At 41.5% G+C, this 19,240-nt stretch overlaps 1 protein-coding gene across 1 annotated transcript in view; it reads left to right on the top strand.

Moving 5' to 3' along the window:
- The window catches only part of CACNA2D3 (calcium voltage-gated channel auxiliary subunit alpha2delta 3), a 700,147-nt gene that overhangs the window by 181,563 nt on the left and 499,344 nt on the right, over nt 1-19,240 (top strand). Inside the window, exon 3 of the mRNA XM_070738505.1 lies at nt 8,001-8,117. Within this exon, the coding sequence (XP_070594606.1) occupies nt 8,001-8,117 (117 nt within the window). The remainder of the gene's footprint in view (nt 1-8,000; nt 8,118-19,240) is intronic.

The following is a 19,240-nucleotide window of genomic DNA, read 5'->3' as shown; positions in this document are numbered from 1 at the left end:
ATTATATTATATTATATTATATTATATTATATTATATTATATTATATTATATTATATTATATTATATTATATTATATTATATTATATTATATTATATTATATTATATTATATTATATTATATTATATTATATTATATTATATTATATTATATTATATTATATTATATTATATTATATTATATTATATTATATTATATTATATTACATTACATTACATTACATTACATTACATTTTATTATTATTATTATTATTATTTGTTTGTTTGTTTGTTTGTTTGTCTGTCTTCTATGCTGCCCTTCTCAACCGACTCAGGGAGGTGTACAGCATAATAAATACAATACAATACAATGTGTAGAAATCTAATTTTTAAAAAAATATTATAAAACTAACAAAATTTCTAAAAAGAAATGTCCCATCTATCCCGACATCCACATTCATCCAATCCAGTCACTCACAGCATCAGCGAGAGCCAATCTCACCATTCATGGCCCCCATGCCCACTGACAGAGATAGGTCTTCAAAGCTTTGCGAAAGTCCAAGAGGGAGGGGGCAGTACGTATCTCTGGAGGGAGTTCATTCCAAAGGGTTAAGAGTTATATCATAGAGAACAGTCCAGATGACCTTGGGGCCAATCTGTCGGCAGATTGCCAGGCCTGGCTTGAAATAGAGACCCAGACCTTTAGCCTTTGGAGCTAGGTTCTGAGGTTTTATAGGTGTTATCCTTTTTGTTTATTACTTTGTATTTCACTATCACATGATTTGCTATGCATGCAATTCAAGGTCTTCTGTGTATGCAGAGAGAGTCAGAGATAACTTTAGAGGAATCACAAAATTAAATCTTCTTTCATTTATTTATTTATTTATTTATTTATTCAATTTTTATGCCGCCCTTCTCCTTAGACTCAGGGCAGCTTACAACATGTTAGCAATAGCACTTTTTTAACAGAGCAAGGCTATTGCCCCCGCAATCGGGGGTCCTCATTTTACCCACCTCGGAAGGATGGAAGGCTGAGTCAACCTTGATAATCATGATAATTATTTAGCAGATTTGATGCCAAGTTTCAAATGTATTGATATTGAGTTACTGTAAAGCACTCTAAACATAAAATTCAGCTGATGGCTCATGACTAAAATGGCCACTGTGGGGAAATACAGACTTTGGAAAACAGGCCAACAACCTCAAAATCACAATTGAATAATGTTGAATCTGAAATGTTGAGCACGGAAGCAAAAACCGCGCTGAAATATGCATCTCCACGCATGATTTTGCTACCTGCACAGGTACAGTAGCATAATTGCGCTGGACTCTGCTAGCACTCAGAACCCTGGAGCCACCATTCCACCTTAGCAGCCCACCTCTGGATATACCCAAAGATGGGTACAAATTGAGTGAGTTCATTTCTAGTTTCTTCTACATGTTACTAAATTGCTAACAAAATTATTTATAAGAATGGAATATGTTCATTGCACGAAATAAATAGCCTTCTAATTTCTTGACCTATCAATTTAATACGCACAGTAGTTCTTTCAGACAGTTGATTTAGATCTTGATTTTTAAAAGAGCCTTGATCTCGGAAGTCCACACAAAACTTGTTATGGAATTAATCCACCTTTCATCTCGCCACCTTTCACCAAATTCAATGCATTTAGCACAGCTATCTCTCACCATCTTTTTTCTTTAAACATAGAATTTGGACTGTATAAAAACCACAGCCTCCATTTTCAGAATTGCTGATTGGATATAATCAAAACTACAGAAGCAATAGAGCGATACTTATCATTTATTATTTAACATTTTCCTTTGATTTTAGTAATTGAATATTGATGCTTTGACTTCAAATTATGTTGACAATAACCTACCCATTTTTATCTACTGTCATATTTAATCAAGGAGGAAGAAAACAGCTATTGATCTTAGATAATACTATCAAAGCATGACATTTACTTCTTGATGATTGAAAAAAAAAACAATGTGGAAATTGAGGGAGAAATAGCTCAGCGCCTGATGTGTTCCCTTGACATAGAAAATGGGCAGGTGGAAGGAGAAATACTCTCATTAAAGTAATCTAGCATAGTGCCATTTTTCTTTCATATCAGAGCCTGTTAAATTTTGCTGTTGGATGAATGCAGAGAGGCTAAAAAATAGGAACTGATTAAATATTCTCTTCTTGCTGCTTGGCGTTTTGATTTGTTTTAGAAAATGAAATGTAAAGGAAAACTTTAAACAGCAGAAGTGAGTTAAGCATCTTTACTTTTAAAATATGAATTTGAAAAAACAAACAATGAGGGAACTCCTTCCAATAAAGGAAGATCGTACTTCTTCCATGGGATCAGCGTGGCCATTGATTTCAGGTTGGCATGTTCTGGATCCCTCCAATTAAATAATATAATCTTTAGGGACCTGGGAAACACAAGGTCTGCCCTCTGAAATGAGCTTCATGCCAATGAGACTCCCACTCTGATGGCATCCCAGACATGTCTGCTTTCCCAGGCGCTGGGGCTAGTGTGGCTGGGACTCCTATTAGATAGTTGAGAATAGTTTTATTTCATTTTTATTTCTCTTATAATTATTATATTCTACTCCATATTCTGTTGGCTTTATTATACACTGCCAGTTTGGAATCAGGTGGTGTCTAACAGCATTGAGTTGCTCCCGGTTTCGTCCAGTTCTGCGAATCGGTAGCGGTTGTGGCGGGAAGCTCCACCCAGCTGCCCAGAAAGCTTTTGTGCATGTGCAGAAGCATTGTGCGCACACATGAGCAGGGGTCTGAACCAATATCAAACTAATTTAGAAGCCTCTATTGGTGTCTAAATTGAATAAATTAAGTAAAATTAAATTAAGTACTGGACTGTAAAAATAAAAAATATTAACTATAGGTGTGTATTATTATTATTATTATTATTATTATTATTATTATTATTATTATTATTATTAATTGGATTTGTATGCCGTCCCTCTCCGCAGACTCGGGGCAGCTAACAACAGCAGTAAAACAGTACAACAAAATCCAATACTAAAAAACAGTTAAAAACCCATTACAGTGATCCCCCGCTCGTTGCGAGGGTTCCGTTCCAGGACCCCCCGCAATGAGCGGGTTTTCGTGAAGTAGCGCTGCGGAAGTAAAAACACCATCTGCGCATGTGCAGATGGTGTTTTTAACTTCCGCAGCGCTAGCGAGGAGCCGAAGATTGGGGGCGGCGCGGCTGTTTTAAAACGTCACCACCGACATGGGGGGCTCACTAGCACCCCCCCGAGCCCCCAACCCGGGTTTGGGGGGGTGCTAGCAAGCCCCCCGTGTCAGCGGCGACGTTTTAAAACACCCGCGTGGCTTTCCAATGAGTCCCGAAGACAAACGTCAAACTTCTGCGTTTGTCTTCGGGACTCATTGGTAAGCTCCGATCGTTTTAAAACAGGCGCACCGTTCTCCGCTGACTCCTGGCGAACTTCCCCGCTTTAGGAGTCAGCGGAGAACGGCGCGCCTGCTTTAAAACGATCGGAGCCGGCTGGCTCCGATCGTTTTAAAACAGGCGCGCCGTTCTCCGCTGACTCCGGGCGAACTTCCCCGCTTTAGGAGTCAGCGGAGAACGGCGCGCCTGCTTTAAAACGATCGGAGCCGGCCGGCTCCGATCGTTTTAAAACAGGCGCGCCGTTCTCCGCTGACTCCTGGTGAACTTCCCCGCTTTAGGAGTCAGCGGAGAACGGCGCGCCTGCTTTAAAACGATCGGAGCCGGCCGGCTCCGATCGTTTTAAAACAGGCGCGCCGTTCTCCGTTGACTCCTGGCGAACTTCCCCGCTTTAGGAGTCAGCGGAGAACGGCGCGCCTGTTTTAAAACGATCGGAGCCGGCCGGCTCCGATCGTTTTTAAAACAGGCGCGCCGTTCTCCGCTGACTCCTGGCGAACTTCCCGGGCGAAGGGCGAAGGGCGAAGGGCGGGCGAGCGGGGTGCTGGGGGGGGCTTCGCCCTCCCGCCAGCAAGAGGGGGAAGACCCAGGGAAGCCGCCCAGCAGCTGATCTGCCCGGCGCCATCTACGCATGCGTGTCCATAGAAAAAAGGGCACGCATGCGCAGATGGTGTTTTGACTTCCGGGTTCAAAAATCGCAAATTATCCTGTTCGCAATGGTCGGGGACGCAATAACCGGGGGATCACTGTATATAAAAAACCAATCATACATACAAACTTACCATACATAAATTGCGAAGGCCTCGGGGGAAAGTGTATCTTAGTTCCCCCATGCCTGGTGGTAGAGGTGGGTTTTAAGCAGCTTACGAAAGGCAAGGAGGGTGGGGGCAATTTTAATATCTGGGGGGAGTTGGTTCCACAGGGTCGGGGCCGCCACAGAGAAGTAATCATAAGTGTAATCATAATCATACCCAAATGACAATCCAACGTAAGTTCAATATGATATTTTATCACTTACTACTCTTGCCTTTCTTTGAGTCTGAGACTATGACTGAATTCACACACCACACTAAGCCACAATGTTATTTTTATTGTATCTTTGCATGTTGTAATTTAGTAAACAAACTATGGTTAAACATGGGTCTGAACAAAATGAATGCCTGAGCCCACTAATTTGTATGCCTCTTTATCTTTTTGAAATAAGTGCATAAACAGCATTTTGAAAGTATATGACTGTGAATGATCTCAAAAATGGCTAGTGCGTGGTGTATTCATGTCTCCCATGAATACCATGTTGTTGCACCATGTGGATTAAATTCTAGACATTTTCTACTTTTCCAAGTTAGTGACTACTTGGCAACTTCCTTTAAGATCAAGCTGGAATTTGTTAATGTAACAGTTCTCACTAGCCTCATTAGGGAATTGCTGGTATTTAAATGCCAATTTTGTTCCTAAGAAAGAGGAGTCTAAATTGTATAATGAACAGTTGAGGGAACTGGGTATGTCTGCTCTATCAAAGAGAAAAATTAGGAGGAACATGATAAGGTCTTCCGGTACTTGAGGAGCTTTCATAGAGAAGAGGTGATTTTCCAAGGCATCAGGGGGCAGGGCAAGAGGAATTGGGTGGAAACATGTTAAACAGAGGTGAACCTAGAAGTAAGGAGAATTTTTCTGACAGTGAGAACAATTAATCAATGGAAAAACTTGCCTCCGGGAGTTAGTTGCTCCATTGCTGGACATTTTCAAAAATAGACTGGACAACCATTTCACTGGGATTATATACCTCCCACTACTGGGCCTTGGTCCGTTTGGAACCATACCACAAAAGTGATGGGTGAGTGTGCACTGGGCAAGCACATGTGTGTGCTCAGCTCCATTTGTGTGAAAGGCAGCTGCATGCATGACCATTTCCTCTCCCTTCCCCACGCTGGTCTACAAATCCAGAAAGATTGGGGCATGCTCAGTGATGGGCTACCAAAATTTTTACTACCACACTGTGGGCGTGGCTTATGCATTTCCCCCCCCCAACATCTTTCAGTGCAAATTGGGTGCTCTGGGGTAGAGTTCCAAATTTTGCTACCGGAACTGCGTTCCTGACCGTTCCCGTAAGAGTCCACCACTGGGCATGCTGGTATTAGGTCTCCTGCCTGGAACATGGCCCTTCCAGCTCTTTGATTCTATGTCATATGTTCTAAAGGTGATTTCCCCATTTTTCATTTGTCTTTAAAAAAAATCTGAGTAGTATACCACACCTCCAACACAAAGCATTACTTTTTAGCCAGCCAGTATTCCAAATTGTGAGATTATGCTATCTGGGGACTTTCTAGTAAATAAAGTTAATACTGTAGATTGCATTTGGATTTTGAATGTCCCTTTTTTAATTAACTAGTTTTAACAATCAGATGGAGGACTGGCATGGGGGGGTTATCTGTAGGAACATTGTCACCCAGTGGTACCATATTATTTACCTAAAACTTGGTAGTAATTATCTAGAAAATGCCAGAGATGGTACACCTGGCATCATTTGCATATAAAACCTGTGACTTTAATGCACAATATCAACCTTTCCTCCCCTGCTTTTCTGTTTTCATAGGGCCAATGAATTGCTCTGAGCTGTATTCATCTGTTGATAAGCCTCTAAATATAATTTACAATTATGAAAATGATAATTGTTTAGTAATAAAAATAAGCCATATTCATCTTCTCTTTTGCTATTTAAATAATGGCATAATCCTCTTATAAAGCTGGACAAAATGACTCATTAAATGACAGTCAACTGAAATGTGAATGAAACAATGGATGCTCCTGAACAACAGCTGAACATTGTGTGGCCAGATAGCTGAGTCCATCTGCATGCAAGCCGCACAGTATTTTTGGCAATAGCATTGATTCTCTGCATCAGAGAACTTCCATTTAAAGAGAGAAGCTAAATTCCTTTTTGCAACAGGAGCCTTGGACCACATTTCGTTTTGTATTTTTTTTTCTCCTGAGAAATTTGCTGGGAGAGTTACTGGTAATTTTTCTCTTCACCATCTGATGCCAGCAGTTTACCATCCAACATGTTGACTAATGAAATCTTTTCAGCGGAATGGCCTCTGCCCCACATAATCTGCTAACCCAACTGTTCATTATATAATCTCCTTTTTGCTATTCAGAATATTCTCTCATACGCCATCCTAATTTGTTTGTGAGATTTATCTTCCTTACTAGCCATAAACCATAACGGACAACAAAATTGGAAATTCTACACTCTTTATTGCATGGACAATTATAATGAGCAATAGGAATAGAGTAAGCCGCTGAGACATGCAACTAGAGTTCCTTTATAAAGGGCATTGGTAATGAAATCACTGTTCATCCTTTAACAATTGATCATATTTGTTAGGATGGCCAGTTGCAGACCTCACTGAAGACTATACTTATCCTAATCATCTGATTTGATTATCTTTGCTATTGTTAAACTTTTTCTTTGGAATTTTTGTATATAAAAATATTTTAAAACATTCTGCAGATGCTTTTTAAAATACCATAATTTCCCCATTAATTCCTGATCAGCTGTGCTCTTAAGTCAAAGGCCCCAGCATAGGAAGTAGTTTGATGCATTAGATATATGTTGATATCCATAACAACATGTGTCAGAGCTAAATTTCAGCATATCGTATTTTTTGGAGTATAAAACATATCTTTTCCTCCCAAAAGATGGTGGAGATGTCAGTCCATCTTATACACCGAATACAGCCAAAAATGGGTGAAAAAACAGGCTATAGAAGCTTCCCAAAACCTCTGCGTGCCCCATTTTTCACAAAAACTGATGAAAAATAGATCTATTTTTATGAAAAATGGGTGCACAGAAGGTTTGGGAGGCCTCTACACTGGTGCATTTTATAGTACAAAAGATACGGTAACTAGGATATTTGATTGAAAAAAAGAGGAAAAAATCCATTTATGAAAGTTGGAAGCACTTATTCTATTTTATGCTAAGAAATTAGCACAATTAAAGTCATAGAATTGTACCAATGAACCAGGAACAGGATCATAAGTGAAGGTCAAAACCTGGTCTCATTAATCACAAAGTGGATTGCACCTACATCTTCAAGACCAGGGATTTCAACAACTCCATTTTTGAATTCAAAGGCTCTTGAGTTTGAAAAGCCCTGTTTGGGTTCCAAACAGCTGTCTGAAGTGTGAAATTGGCTATTTTTGAGCTTGAGAATCTTCCAAATTGATCAAGACAGTCTGCTTCACATGTGAAATGAAGCATTTTAATTTTGAGACAGGTCATTCTGAACATGAAATGTTTTTTTGCAAAACTCTAAAAGCATGAAAATGGCAAATAGGTCCATAGATAGGAGTAATCACAGTTTATAGTAAAGTAAATATGTAAATTCACACTAACAATGAAATTACTTTTGCTTTCATTCAACCACAGATAAGTAGCTCAAACATTTCAGGAATAAAGAAAATTTCTTAAATATAGAGTTATACCAAAACAATTAATTTATTCTTTCATGAAAACTGCTATTGCAGAAGTATCTGTAACATATACATGAAAACAATATTCTTATATTTCTCTTAATGCATTCCTTTTGTCTTGCAGAAATACAAGGAATATGAAAAGGAGGTTACGGTTGAAGAAATTGATGGGCTTCAACTTGTGAAGAAACTAGCCAAGAACATGGAAGAGATGTTTCATAAAAAGTCTGAAGCTGTCCGGGTAGGTAGCAAGTAGTGTAAAGTCAAAACCCTGCCTCATATTTCTCAGAAATCTTCACCTCCCTCCAAAAGATTCCTTTTTTGAAAATGGCATGGGGTAATGGGGTAAATTTAATTGTCCAAACAGGTAGCCTTATATATTGAAAAAATAAAAATGTGTGCAGTTATTTCAGCAGCTTTCTGCTACGTAGTTAACTATTTCACAAAGCAGCAGCCAACATAGAAACATAGAAGACTGACGGCAGAAAAAGACCTCATGGTCCATCTAGTCTGCCCTTATACTATTTCCTGTATTTTATCTTACAATGGATATATGTTTATCTCAGGCATGTTTAAATTCAGTTACTGTGGATTTACCAACCACGTCTGCTGGAAGTTTAGAGTCATGCCGATGACTCTAAAGTGTGCAATAGGGTTGATATTCCTGGAGGCGTCTGTAATATGGTAAATGATTTAGCTTTACTAGATAAATGGTCTAAGCAATGGAAACTGCAGTTTAATGTTTCCAAATGTAAAATAATGCACTTGGGGAAAAGGAATCCTCAATCTGAGTATTGTATTGGCAGTTCTGTGTTAGCAAATACTTCAAAAGAAAAGGATTTAGGGGTAGTGATTTCTGACAGTCTCAAAATGGGTGAACAGTGCAGTCAGGCGGTAGGGAAAGCAAGTAGGATGCTTGGCTGCATAGCTAGAGGTATAACAAGCAGGAAGAGGGAGATTATGATCCCACTATATAGAATGCTGGTGAGACCACATTTGGAATACTGTGTTCAGTTCTGGAGACCTCACCTACAAAAAGATATTGACAAAATTGAACGGGTCCAAAGACGGGCTACAAGAATGGTGGAAGGTCTTAAGCATAAAACGTATCAGGAAAGACTTAATGAACTCAATCTGTATAGTCTGGAGAACAGAAGGAAAAGAGGGGACATGATCGAAACATTTAAATATATTAAAGGGTTAAATAAGGTCCAGGAGGGAAGTGTTTTTAATAGGAAAGTGAACACAAGAACAAGGGGACACAATCTGAAGTTAGTTGGGGGAAAGACCAAAAGCAACATGAGAAAATATTATTTTACTGAAAGAGTAGTAGATCCTTGGAACAAACTTCCAGCAGACGTGGTAGATAAATCCACAGTAACTGAATTTAAACATGCCTGGGATAAACATACAGTGATCCCCCGTTTATTGCGTCCCCAACCATTGCGAACAGGGTACTTCGCGATTTTTCAACCCGGAAGTCAAAATACCATCTACGCATGCGTGCGTTTTTTCTATGGGCACGCATGCGTAGATGGCAACCGGGAGATCAGCTGCTGGGTGGCTTTCCTGGGTCTTCCCCCTCTTGCTGGCGTCAGCGAGGAGTTTCCCCACCGCCCACGCAAACTCCTCGCTGCCGCCCGCCCTTCGCCTGCCCACGCCGTTCATTCTCGCCGCTTTCGAGCTGAGTCCTGAAGCGAATTCGCTCCTGGACTCAGCTCGAAAGCGCCGAGAGACAGCGCCAAGGAATGGCCTGTCCACGCTGTCTCTCTAACGGGCCTGTCCACGCTGTCTCTCGGCGCTTTCGAGCTGAGTCCGGGAGCGAGTTCGCTCCCGGACTCAGCTCGAAAGCGCCGAGAGACAGCGCCAAGGAACGGGCCTGTCCACGCTGTCTCTCGGCGCTTTCGAACTGAGTCCGGGAGCGAGTTCGCTCCCGGACTCAGCTCGAAAGCGCCGAGAGACAGCGCCAAGGAACGGGCCTGTCCACGCTGTCTCTCGGCGCTTTTGAGCTGAGTCCGGGAGCGAGTTCGCTCCCGGACTCAGCTCGAAAGCGCCGAGAGACAGCGCCAAGGAACGGGCCTGTCCACGCTGTCTCTCGGCGCTTTCGAGCTGAGTCCGGGAGCGAGTTCGCTCCCGGACTCAGCTCGAAAGCGCCGAGAGACAGCGCCCCCCGGACCCCCAACCCGGGTTTGGGGGGCTGCTAGGAAGCCCCCCATGCCGGCGGCAAACAGCCGCGCCGCCCCCAATCTTCGGCTCCTCGCTAGCGCTGTGGGAATAAAAACACCATCTGCACATGCGCAGAAGGTGTTTTTACTTCCGCATCGCTACTTCGCGAAAACCCGCTCGTTGCGGGGGCTCCTGGAACGGAACCCTCGCAACGAGCGGGGGATCACTGTATATCCATCCTAAGATAAAATACAGAAAATAGTATAAGGGCAGACTAGATGGACCATGAGGTCTTTTTCTGCCGTCAGACTTCTATGTTTCTATGTTTCTATGTTTGTTCCAAGGATCTACTACTCTTTCAGTAAAATAATATTTTCTCATGTTGCTTTTGATCTTTCCCCCAACTAACTTCAGATTGTGTCTCCTTGTTCTTGTGTTCACTTTCCTATTAAAAACACTTCCCCCCCTGAACCTTATTTAACCCTTTAACATATTTAAATGTTTCGATCGTGTCCCCCCTTTTCCTTCTGTCCTCCATACTATACAGATTGAGTTCATTAAGTCTTTCCTGATACGTTTTATGCTTAAGACCTTCCACCATTCTTGTAGCCCGTCTTTGGACCCGTTCAATTTTGTCAATATCTTTTTGTAGATGAGGTCTCCAGAACTGAACACAGTATTCCAAATGTGGTCTCACCAGCGCTCTATATAAGGGGATCACAATCTCCCTCTTCCTGCTTGTTATACCTCTAGCTATGCAGCCAAGCATCCTACTTGCTTTTCCTACCGCCCGACCACACTGCTCACCCATTTACACGATCTGGTATCACATCACATTGTTTCTAAGCTACTCCAGGAATTGTCTAGTACAGGAATCATCAACCTTTTGGACCTCAGGGACCACTAGTTTGGACCTCAGGGACCACTATTAATTTAAATTGGAACTGGATGGGTGGACATTGGATTTGGTATTGTGTACTGTACTGTTTTTTATTATTGTTGTGAGCCGCCCCGAGTTTGCGGAGAGGGGCGGCATATAAATCCAATAAACCTAACCTAACTAAATTCATAATTTTAAACCCCATGGACCACTAATATGATCTGCCTAATGACTAGTGAGCATGGCTAGGTGGTCATGTGACTGGGTGACTGTGGCCAACTGGATGTCACTCCCACTGGGGAGCACCTTGCGGGCCCCTACTTGCCCTTCCCTGCCAGCCATTCCTTGCCTCCCCCACCCCAGCTCTTTAGGACCTCACCAGGAAGCAGTTGTTGGAGCTAATCAGCCACTATGAGAAACAGATGACTCAGATCAAATTGGATCTGAAAGAGAAGGAGGCTCAGCAGAAGCACCTCACTAAAGACTACGAGCATAACAGACTCAAGCTCAACCCTGATAAGAAGGAGTGGCTGTGGGTTTTGCCTCCCAAGGATAATTCCATCTGTCCATCCATTACCCGGGGGGGGGGGGAATTACTGACCCCCTCAGAGAGGGTCTGCAACTTGGGTGTCCTCCTAGATCCACAGCTTACATTAGCGAACCATCTTTCAGTTGTGGTGAGGGGGGCGTTTGCACAGGTTCGCCTGGTGCACCAGTTGCGGCCCTATCTGGACCGGGACTCACTGCTCACAGTCACTCATGCCCTCATCACCTCGAGGTTCGACTACTGTAACACTCTCTACATGGGGCTACCTTTGAGAAGTGTTCGGAAACTTCAGATTATGCAGAATGCAGCTGTGAGAGCAATCATGGGCTTCCCTAGGTATGCCCATGTTACACCAACACTCCGCAGTCTGCATTGGTTGCCAATCAGATTCCGGTCACAATTCAAAGTGTTGGTTATGACCTATAAAGCCCTTCATGGCATCGGACCAGAATATCTGCGGGCCCGCCTTCTGCCACACGAATCCCAGTGACCAGTTAGGCCCCACATAGTTGGCCTTCTCCGGGTCCCGTCGACTAAACAATGTTGCCTGGCGGGACTCAGGGGAAGAGCCTTTTCTGTGGTGGCCCCGACCCTCTGGAACCAGCTCCCCCCAGAGATTAGAATTGCCCCCACCCTCTTTGCCTTTCGTAAACTTCTGAAAACCCACCTCTGCTGTCAGGCATGGGGGAATTGAGACATCTCCCCTGGCCTATGTAATTTATGCATGGTGTGTTTGTGTGTATGTCTTGTTTTTTAAATAAGGGTTTTTTTAGAGATTTTTAATATTAGATTTGTGATACATTGTTTCTTATTATTGTTGTGAGCCGCCGTGAGTCTGCGGAGAGGGGCGGCATACAAATTTTATTTATTTATTTAATTGGATTTATATGCCAAATAAGCAAGCCAAGCCAAGCCAAGCCAAGCCAAGCCAAGCCAAGCCAAGCCAAGCCAAGCCAAGCCAAGCCAACCCAACCCAACCACCAAGCAAGCAAGCAAGCAAGCAAGCAAGCAAGCAAGCAAGCAAGCAAGCAAGCAAGCAAGCAAGCAAGCAAGCAAGCAAGCAAGCAAGCAAGCAAGCAAGCAAGCAAGCTTTCCAAGCAGAGGGAAGACCTGTGGGAATGCAAAGCTGGGTGCCAGCATCTGGTGGCTCAGTGGGCAGAGATGGTCCACCAGTTCCAGGCCATGATGTAGTCACACTGGAATAAGGCACTCCAGCTCTTTGCCACCAGTGGCACTTCCCTCCAGCCTTCACCCAAATCTGCACATTAGGAGACTGAAGCAGAGCCCAAGTTGGAATTTCTGCCCCCTCTGACCTTCACAAAAAGACCTTGAAGGGGGAGACTCTCTGCAGCAATACAAGCAATACAATACAATACAATACAATACAATACAATACAATACAGGCTGTAATTTGAGGACCCCTAATTTAGTGTAATATAAACATACTTTTTTTTTTGCAGACCACCAAATTTTTCTCATAGACAAATGACAAATGTACGCAGACCCCAATTGGTGACCACTGGTCTAGTAAAAAGTTATGGAAAAGACCTCACAATACACTAAGTATAATATAATATTTTGTTATTCATGTTTTTAAAAGGCAAGACTTGTGTTAACTCTGAGTAAACTTGCAGACTAGCAGAATGAAGTGGAAAATGCAATGAAAATTTATCTAATTTATTTTAAGGATAATTTCTGAATGATCATAAATGGCTCACTGCACTAGGGTAGCATTGGGTGTATGTAGTAAAGGTTATTATATAGTCTCCCTTAATTTTAAAAATTCAGCAAAAACGTACACACACACACACAGTATATGTCATGTTTTTGCTGAATTTGAAAATTAAGGGAGTTAGGATAGATCTATTTTGGCCTTATTTTGGCCTCATCAGCTAGCCAAACCCTCACTAGGACTTGAACTTGCAACCTTTGCCTTGTAAGGCAGAGAATTAATCTCTAGGCTACAGTATCCAAACCCTTCAGCTCTGTTTCCAAGAACGGTTACATGTTTTTGTTTTGTTTTGTTTTGTGTCGAATCACCCTGGTATATTGAAGGAACATCACAGAATTTATAGTGTTTAGGCCTTTTCAAAAAGAGTGGGTTTATATTGAATCTTGTTTATATTGTAACTGCAGAATTGTAATACATTAAAAGCAATTGGCTCTGTTTGTTCCATGCTGTTTATTTGATGATCAGCATTAATGGTCATATGGTTCTATGGAAGTTTGGTGAAATTCCAGAATTGCAGCAGAAGGCTTTCTGCTGAATTTCTAGGTCACTGTGCTGTAAGTAATATAAAGATAGCAGCTAGAGTTACCATATTTTTCAGTGTATAAGATGCACCTTTTTCCTCCCTAAAAGAGATTGATAATTAGGGTGTGTCTTATACTCTGAATGTAGCTTTTTTTTCCAGCCCTAACTAGCTGCTAACGATCTTCCCAGCTCTTACCTTGCAGGCTCTTTTGTTGTTTCTCTCTGTGAAGAATGTTTTCCAAGCCCTTAGTCTTTGCAGGTGTTTTTTTCATTTCTCTAACTTGCTCTACGTTTCTCTCCAGCCCTAACCAGATGATAACGATGTTCCCAGCTCTTAGCTGCTTGCAAGCTCTTTCATTGTTACTCTCTGCAAAGAAGAATGTTTTCCAAGCTCTAAGTCTTTATAGGGTTTTTTCCGTTGCTCTACTTGTTCAGGCTGTTTCTTTCCAGGTGCTAATGATGATGTTCCCAGCTCTTACTGGCTTACAAGCTCTTTCACTCTCTCAGAATATTTTTTTTTAAAGTCCTTAACCAGGGATAAAATAATGTGCTCAAGCTGACCAGACTAAGGATGCTAGCCAGATGAATACTTGGTAGACAGATTCTTTCCCCTATTTTCCTCCCCCAAAACTAAGAGGCGTCTTATATTCCGGGGTGTTTTATACTCCGAAAATTATGGTAGTCAATAGCCATGAATTAGGAGCAATCTGTTTTATAGCACTGAAAGAAGAACAAGGCTGGATTCATTTCCTGGATTAAAGAAAGATTGCGATTTATTAGTTGCAAATTCTCAGTGATTAATTGAGGGTTTACAATTTTTTAAATTTGTTTTATTTGTAGTCACCAATTGAAGTGATCTGATGTGCTAGAATTTTCAAAACTATCTGATGCCTGAGAAATTAAGGGCAATATTTCCTTCTATGATAATCTAATCTGAACCCTTGCATTTACATAATTCATCTTTGACATAATTTTGTCAGTCATTCTGTAAGCAAACAGTTTAATTATAGTTTATATAGCCAAAGGCTATTTTGGAATAACATCAAATCCAGCAATGTTTTGTTGTCCCACCATGTTTAGAATTGATCCTTATTATCTGGTCAGTGAGAGGTCTTGTATTTTAACATAAGAACATAAGAAGAGCTATGCTGAATCAGGCCAAAGCCCATCGAGTCCAGCATTCTATATCACACAGTGGCCCACCAATTGTACATGGGGATCTTGAGCAGAAAGAGTAGGCATGGGGATCTTGAGCAGAAAGAGTAGGCAAAAACCTCCCCTTTCCCTCGACCCCCAACAAGTGGCACCCAAGGGGAATCCTGCCTGCCTCAACCAACATTAACCAAACATTTTGCAAATGGAGAATGTTCAGTCTACCATAATGATTTATCAGTCAGGAAGAGCAATAGTGCATCTGTAAGACATTATTTAACAAAAATAAATGTACTAAATTCAAGATAACTTGTAAAGATCATTTGTTTAGTGAAATACAATTAATTTCATGGTTAAAAATTACTGGCTTCACTTATGTTGAAAACATAACATCTTTTTTACTCTTACTTACCCAGCAGAAGGTTATAAGGAAATTATGGAAAGTTCTCAGGACTCTATCAGCAGATTAACTCCTGGACAATAAAAACAGATGGGGGACTGGATTTGGTATGTGGGTATACCTGACAAAAGAAAATATCAAGTTTTGAAAGTAGTATAGATCAGGCCAGAGAAGAAAGAAATCTGGAAAAAGAATGATCTATACATCCCTATAGAAGAGAAGTTTGGCAAGTGCCCTGTTTTTCTCAAAATAAGACATCCTTTGATAAGCCCAGTTGGGCTTTTGAGTGCATGGCAATAAGGGCCAAGCGCTTATTTCAGAGTTAAAAAAAAATATAAGACAAGGGGTCTTATTTTTTGGGGAAACACCAGTATTACAATGAATATAAATTCAATAAATAAATAAAATAAAGTATTGCTCCCTGATTTCATTCTAAGCTTCCTTGATCCTTTTTTTTATTTCTGATTCAGCTGGTGCAGCTCACTTTCCCAGTGCAAACATACATACAATTGTGACATGAGTGGGAAGTGAAGCACCAGAGAGAAATAGGACATTTGCAAATTCCAGCTGCCCCCTGCTCCTCTCTTTCAGAAGGCATTATGGACCTGATTTTTCTTCAAGCATTGAGTCTGACAAGGTTATGAAACTGTTGAATCAGTTTCCCCCGCCCAGTACTTTATGTGTTTATAAGTCTTTGGGTTTTTTTAATGCTTTATTAAAAGTGGCTTTATTGTATATCTCTGATCTTTAATGATACTGTATATGCCACACTGAATCCTGTGCTGAGTGGGCAGTGATATTAATGACTTTATTGATTAATTAGATTAAAAAACATTGTTACACAGATGAAGACAGAAAACAATTGCATATTGAAAGGAATAATGAAAACTTTGCTTTTGTATGCCTATCTTGTTTGAATAACTGCTAATGTATGCTGTTTGCTTAAATTAAACTGATAATGCTAAAAAAAGCAAAAAGTATTTTCTATAGAATAAAAAATCCTTCCTTCCTTCCTTCCTTCCTTCCTTCCTTCCCTTCCTTCCTTCCTTCCTTCCTTCCTTCCTTCCTTCCTTACTTACTTACTTACTTACTTTTCTTACTTACTTACTTACTTACTTACTTACTTACTTACTTACTTACTTACTTACTTACTTACTTACATGTTTCCACTCCCTTTTTTAGTCCCTCCTTCTGCTTTCTTGCCCCTTCTCCTGGCTACCTGGTGTTTCACTGCAAAATTGATTCCCATTATAGGTGTACTGTGAAAAAGTAATTGCTGTTATACAGTAATTCAATTTCAGCACATTCACGCATCAGTAAGCTAGCAGGGTTTATCAAGAGAAAAACAGGGGACATTAGAGCTTTTTTATCATGAAATTCCACATGTAGAGGGCTCATTTTTTGAAAAGAGCAGAATATCATCATTTGCATTTCATGAATAAGGGCAATTGTGAATAAAATATTTCCCCTCTCTAAGGGTGGGTTTTTTCTGCTACAGCATTGACGGCTACAAGGTATTATTAGAAATATATTGTTCAGGCTTGTCAAATGTCAGCTGTGCTGTTATGCATGCATGCCATGTGGAAAAGTGTATTGGTATGTCATAAAAGTTTTACCTTGCTCCTCGCACAGTCTCAAATGTATATAAAATTCATTCCCAAGGGGAGCTACTGTTTAAAAATATGAATGCCATACTTAATGCATGCTGGTTTTGGAGGCTTAGCAATGAGAATCTCCAGTATCTCACCCCCACTGGGAAATTTCCCATCTCACCCATGCTGGCAGAGCAGCCCAAATATTCCTGCTGCCAGGGTCCCATCTCTGCCATTGCACTTGCCCTCTGGGAATATCTTGACCCCTCATCTGGAGTGAGGTTAGCTCCAATCACTTCTGACTGTAAGAGCCTAAAAGGCCTATAAAAGTTGGCTTGGGGTTCAGTTGAGAAAAGTATCACATTGGAGATGGTTGATCAATTAATGACAGATCCCATCTTCCCTTCCACCTTGTTCCCAAGCACTCCATCTTTTTAACTGGGTTATGATATTTGGTCCTGTATAGTATTTTATTTAGGTTTTTTTATCTTTGTACAGTTTTTTATTTTTTTTAATGATTCTAGGCTGCCTTGAGTTTACCCTGATGTAAGATGGGCATTCAATACATTTTATAAATAGATAGATGATAGACAGCCAGCCAGCCAGTTCAGAATTGGTAGAAGCAATTTTGCTTATAAAGGCTGAATACAGTGATCCCTTGATTTTTCGCGGTCTCGATCTTCGCGAAACGGCTATACCACGGTTTTTTCAAAAAATAATAATTTAAAAATAGTCCCGCGTTTTTTTTCCTACACCACGGTTTTTTCCCGCCCGATGACAATCATACGTCATCACCAAAACTGACGTCTGCCATTGCTGATTGGCCGAAATCTCGGCCAATCAGCTTTGCCATCGCAAAAAAAAAGCAAAAATTTTCGCCCGACTGCTGATGGACAGAAATCTCGGGCCAATCAGTGTTGTTTGCCCAGCGTGCTTTGGAACTTTTGGAACTTGTTAAGACTTGTTGGAAGATGGCTCCTAAACTGCACGTGGAGCGGAGGCGGCGACGCTAAAAAGAGCAGGAAGATGCTGACAATTAAGGAGAAAATTGAACTTTTGGACATGCTGAAAAGAGGGACGCTCTTATGCAGATGTTGGTTGGCATTATGGGATCAACGAATCGAGTGTGCGATACATTCGGAAAGACGAAAAGAAGATAAGGCAAACTTCTCTGATAACATTCAACAAGGCTGCAAAAAAGAATGGTGACGCCTAGAAAACAAACGCCTTATGAAGATGGAAGCTGCTTTGTCCCGTGTGGGTACAACACTGCCCGCAAAAAGAGCATTGCTTTGGATACCAGCACCATACGGACAAAGGCACAGCAATTGTACACCCGTCTTGCAAACACAGAAGGAGGCGAAGCAGATGAGGGAAACGCAGGTGAGGGCTGGGTTTTTTTTTATTCTGTCATTATTTAAGTGCTTTTACCATACAGTACTGTATGCTTTCATTCAAGAGTCACTTCTCTCTTCCCTTTCCTGTCATTCTCTGCAGATGAAGGTGCTGGTGAAGGTGCTGATGACTCTGAAGACCCCCCAGCCATCAACATCTTCTGCTTCTTCAGCCCCATCCACATTCAAAAGCAAGCAAAGGGTGGTTCGAGAAAATTTCAACGGTGCTATGGCCTGAAGAGTGTGTCATTGCATGGAGAAGCTGCCTCAGCGGATACAGGTGCAGCCGAAAAGTAAGTCCAGGGGCACGTTTAAAGACCTAATTGAAGAAGGGGGGCTACCTTCCAGAACAGGTGTTTCAATATGGACGAAACAGGCCTATTCTGGAAGAGGATGCCTTCACGGACTTTCTTGATGCAAGATGAAGCCAAAGCCCCTGGCTTTTAAGGCCCAGAAAGATCGGGTAACTTTGATCATGTGTGGGAATGCAGCAGGCTTTTTTGATGACGCCAGGGGCTAATTTATAAGTCACGAAATCCAAGAGCACTCAAGAACAGAAATAAGAATGCATTGCCAGTGTACTGGATGCATAATCCTAAAGCATGGATTACAAAAGCCCTCACGCGGGGACTGGTTTCATCAGTGCTTCATCCCCACAGGTGAAGGATTATTTGGCTGGCAAAGGGACTCAATTTCAAAGTGCTTCTCCTAATGGACAATGCTGGAGGCCATGATGACCTGGGCACATGAACATGGTGGGGTACAAGTCGAATTCTTGCCACCAAACACCACATCGCTTATCCAGCTGATAGATCAAGGTGTTTATCCGCTCATTTAAGGCACTGTACATGCACAATTCCCTTGGAAGCATCGTGGAAGCAATGGATGCTGATGAAAACTTCACATTGGAGGCCTACTGGCGTCAGTACAACGATTGCATCGTGTCTGAAGAACATTCAGAATGCCTTAATGGATATGA

This window comes from Erythrolamprus reginae, chromosome 2 (assembly GCF_031021105.1).
Source record: "Erythrolamprus reginae isolate rEryReg1 chromosome 2, rEryReg1.hap1, whole genome shotgun sequence".
In the NCBI taxonomy this organism is placed as follows: domain Eukaryota; kingdom Metazoa; phylum Chordata; class Lepidosauria; order Squamata; family Dipsadidae; genus Erythrolamprus; species Erythrolamprus reginae.
Note: the sequence above shows the minus strand (reverse complement) of the source record. Positions and strands in the feature narration are given on the sequence as shown.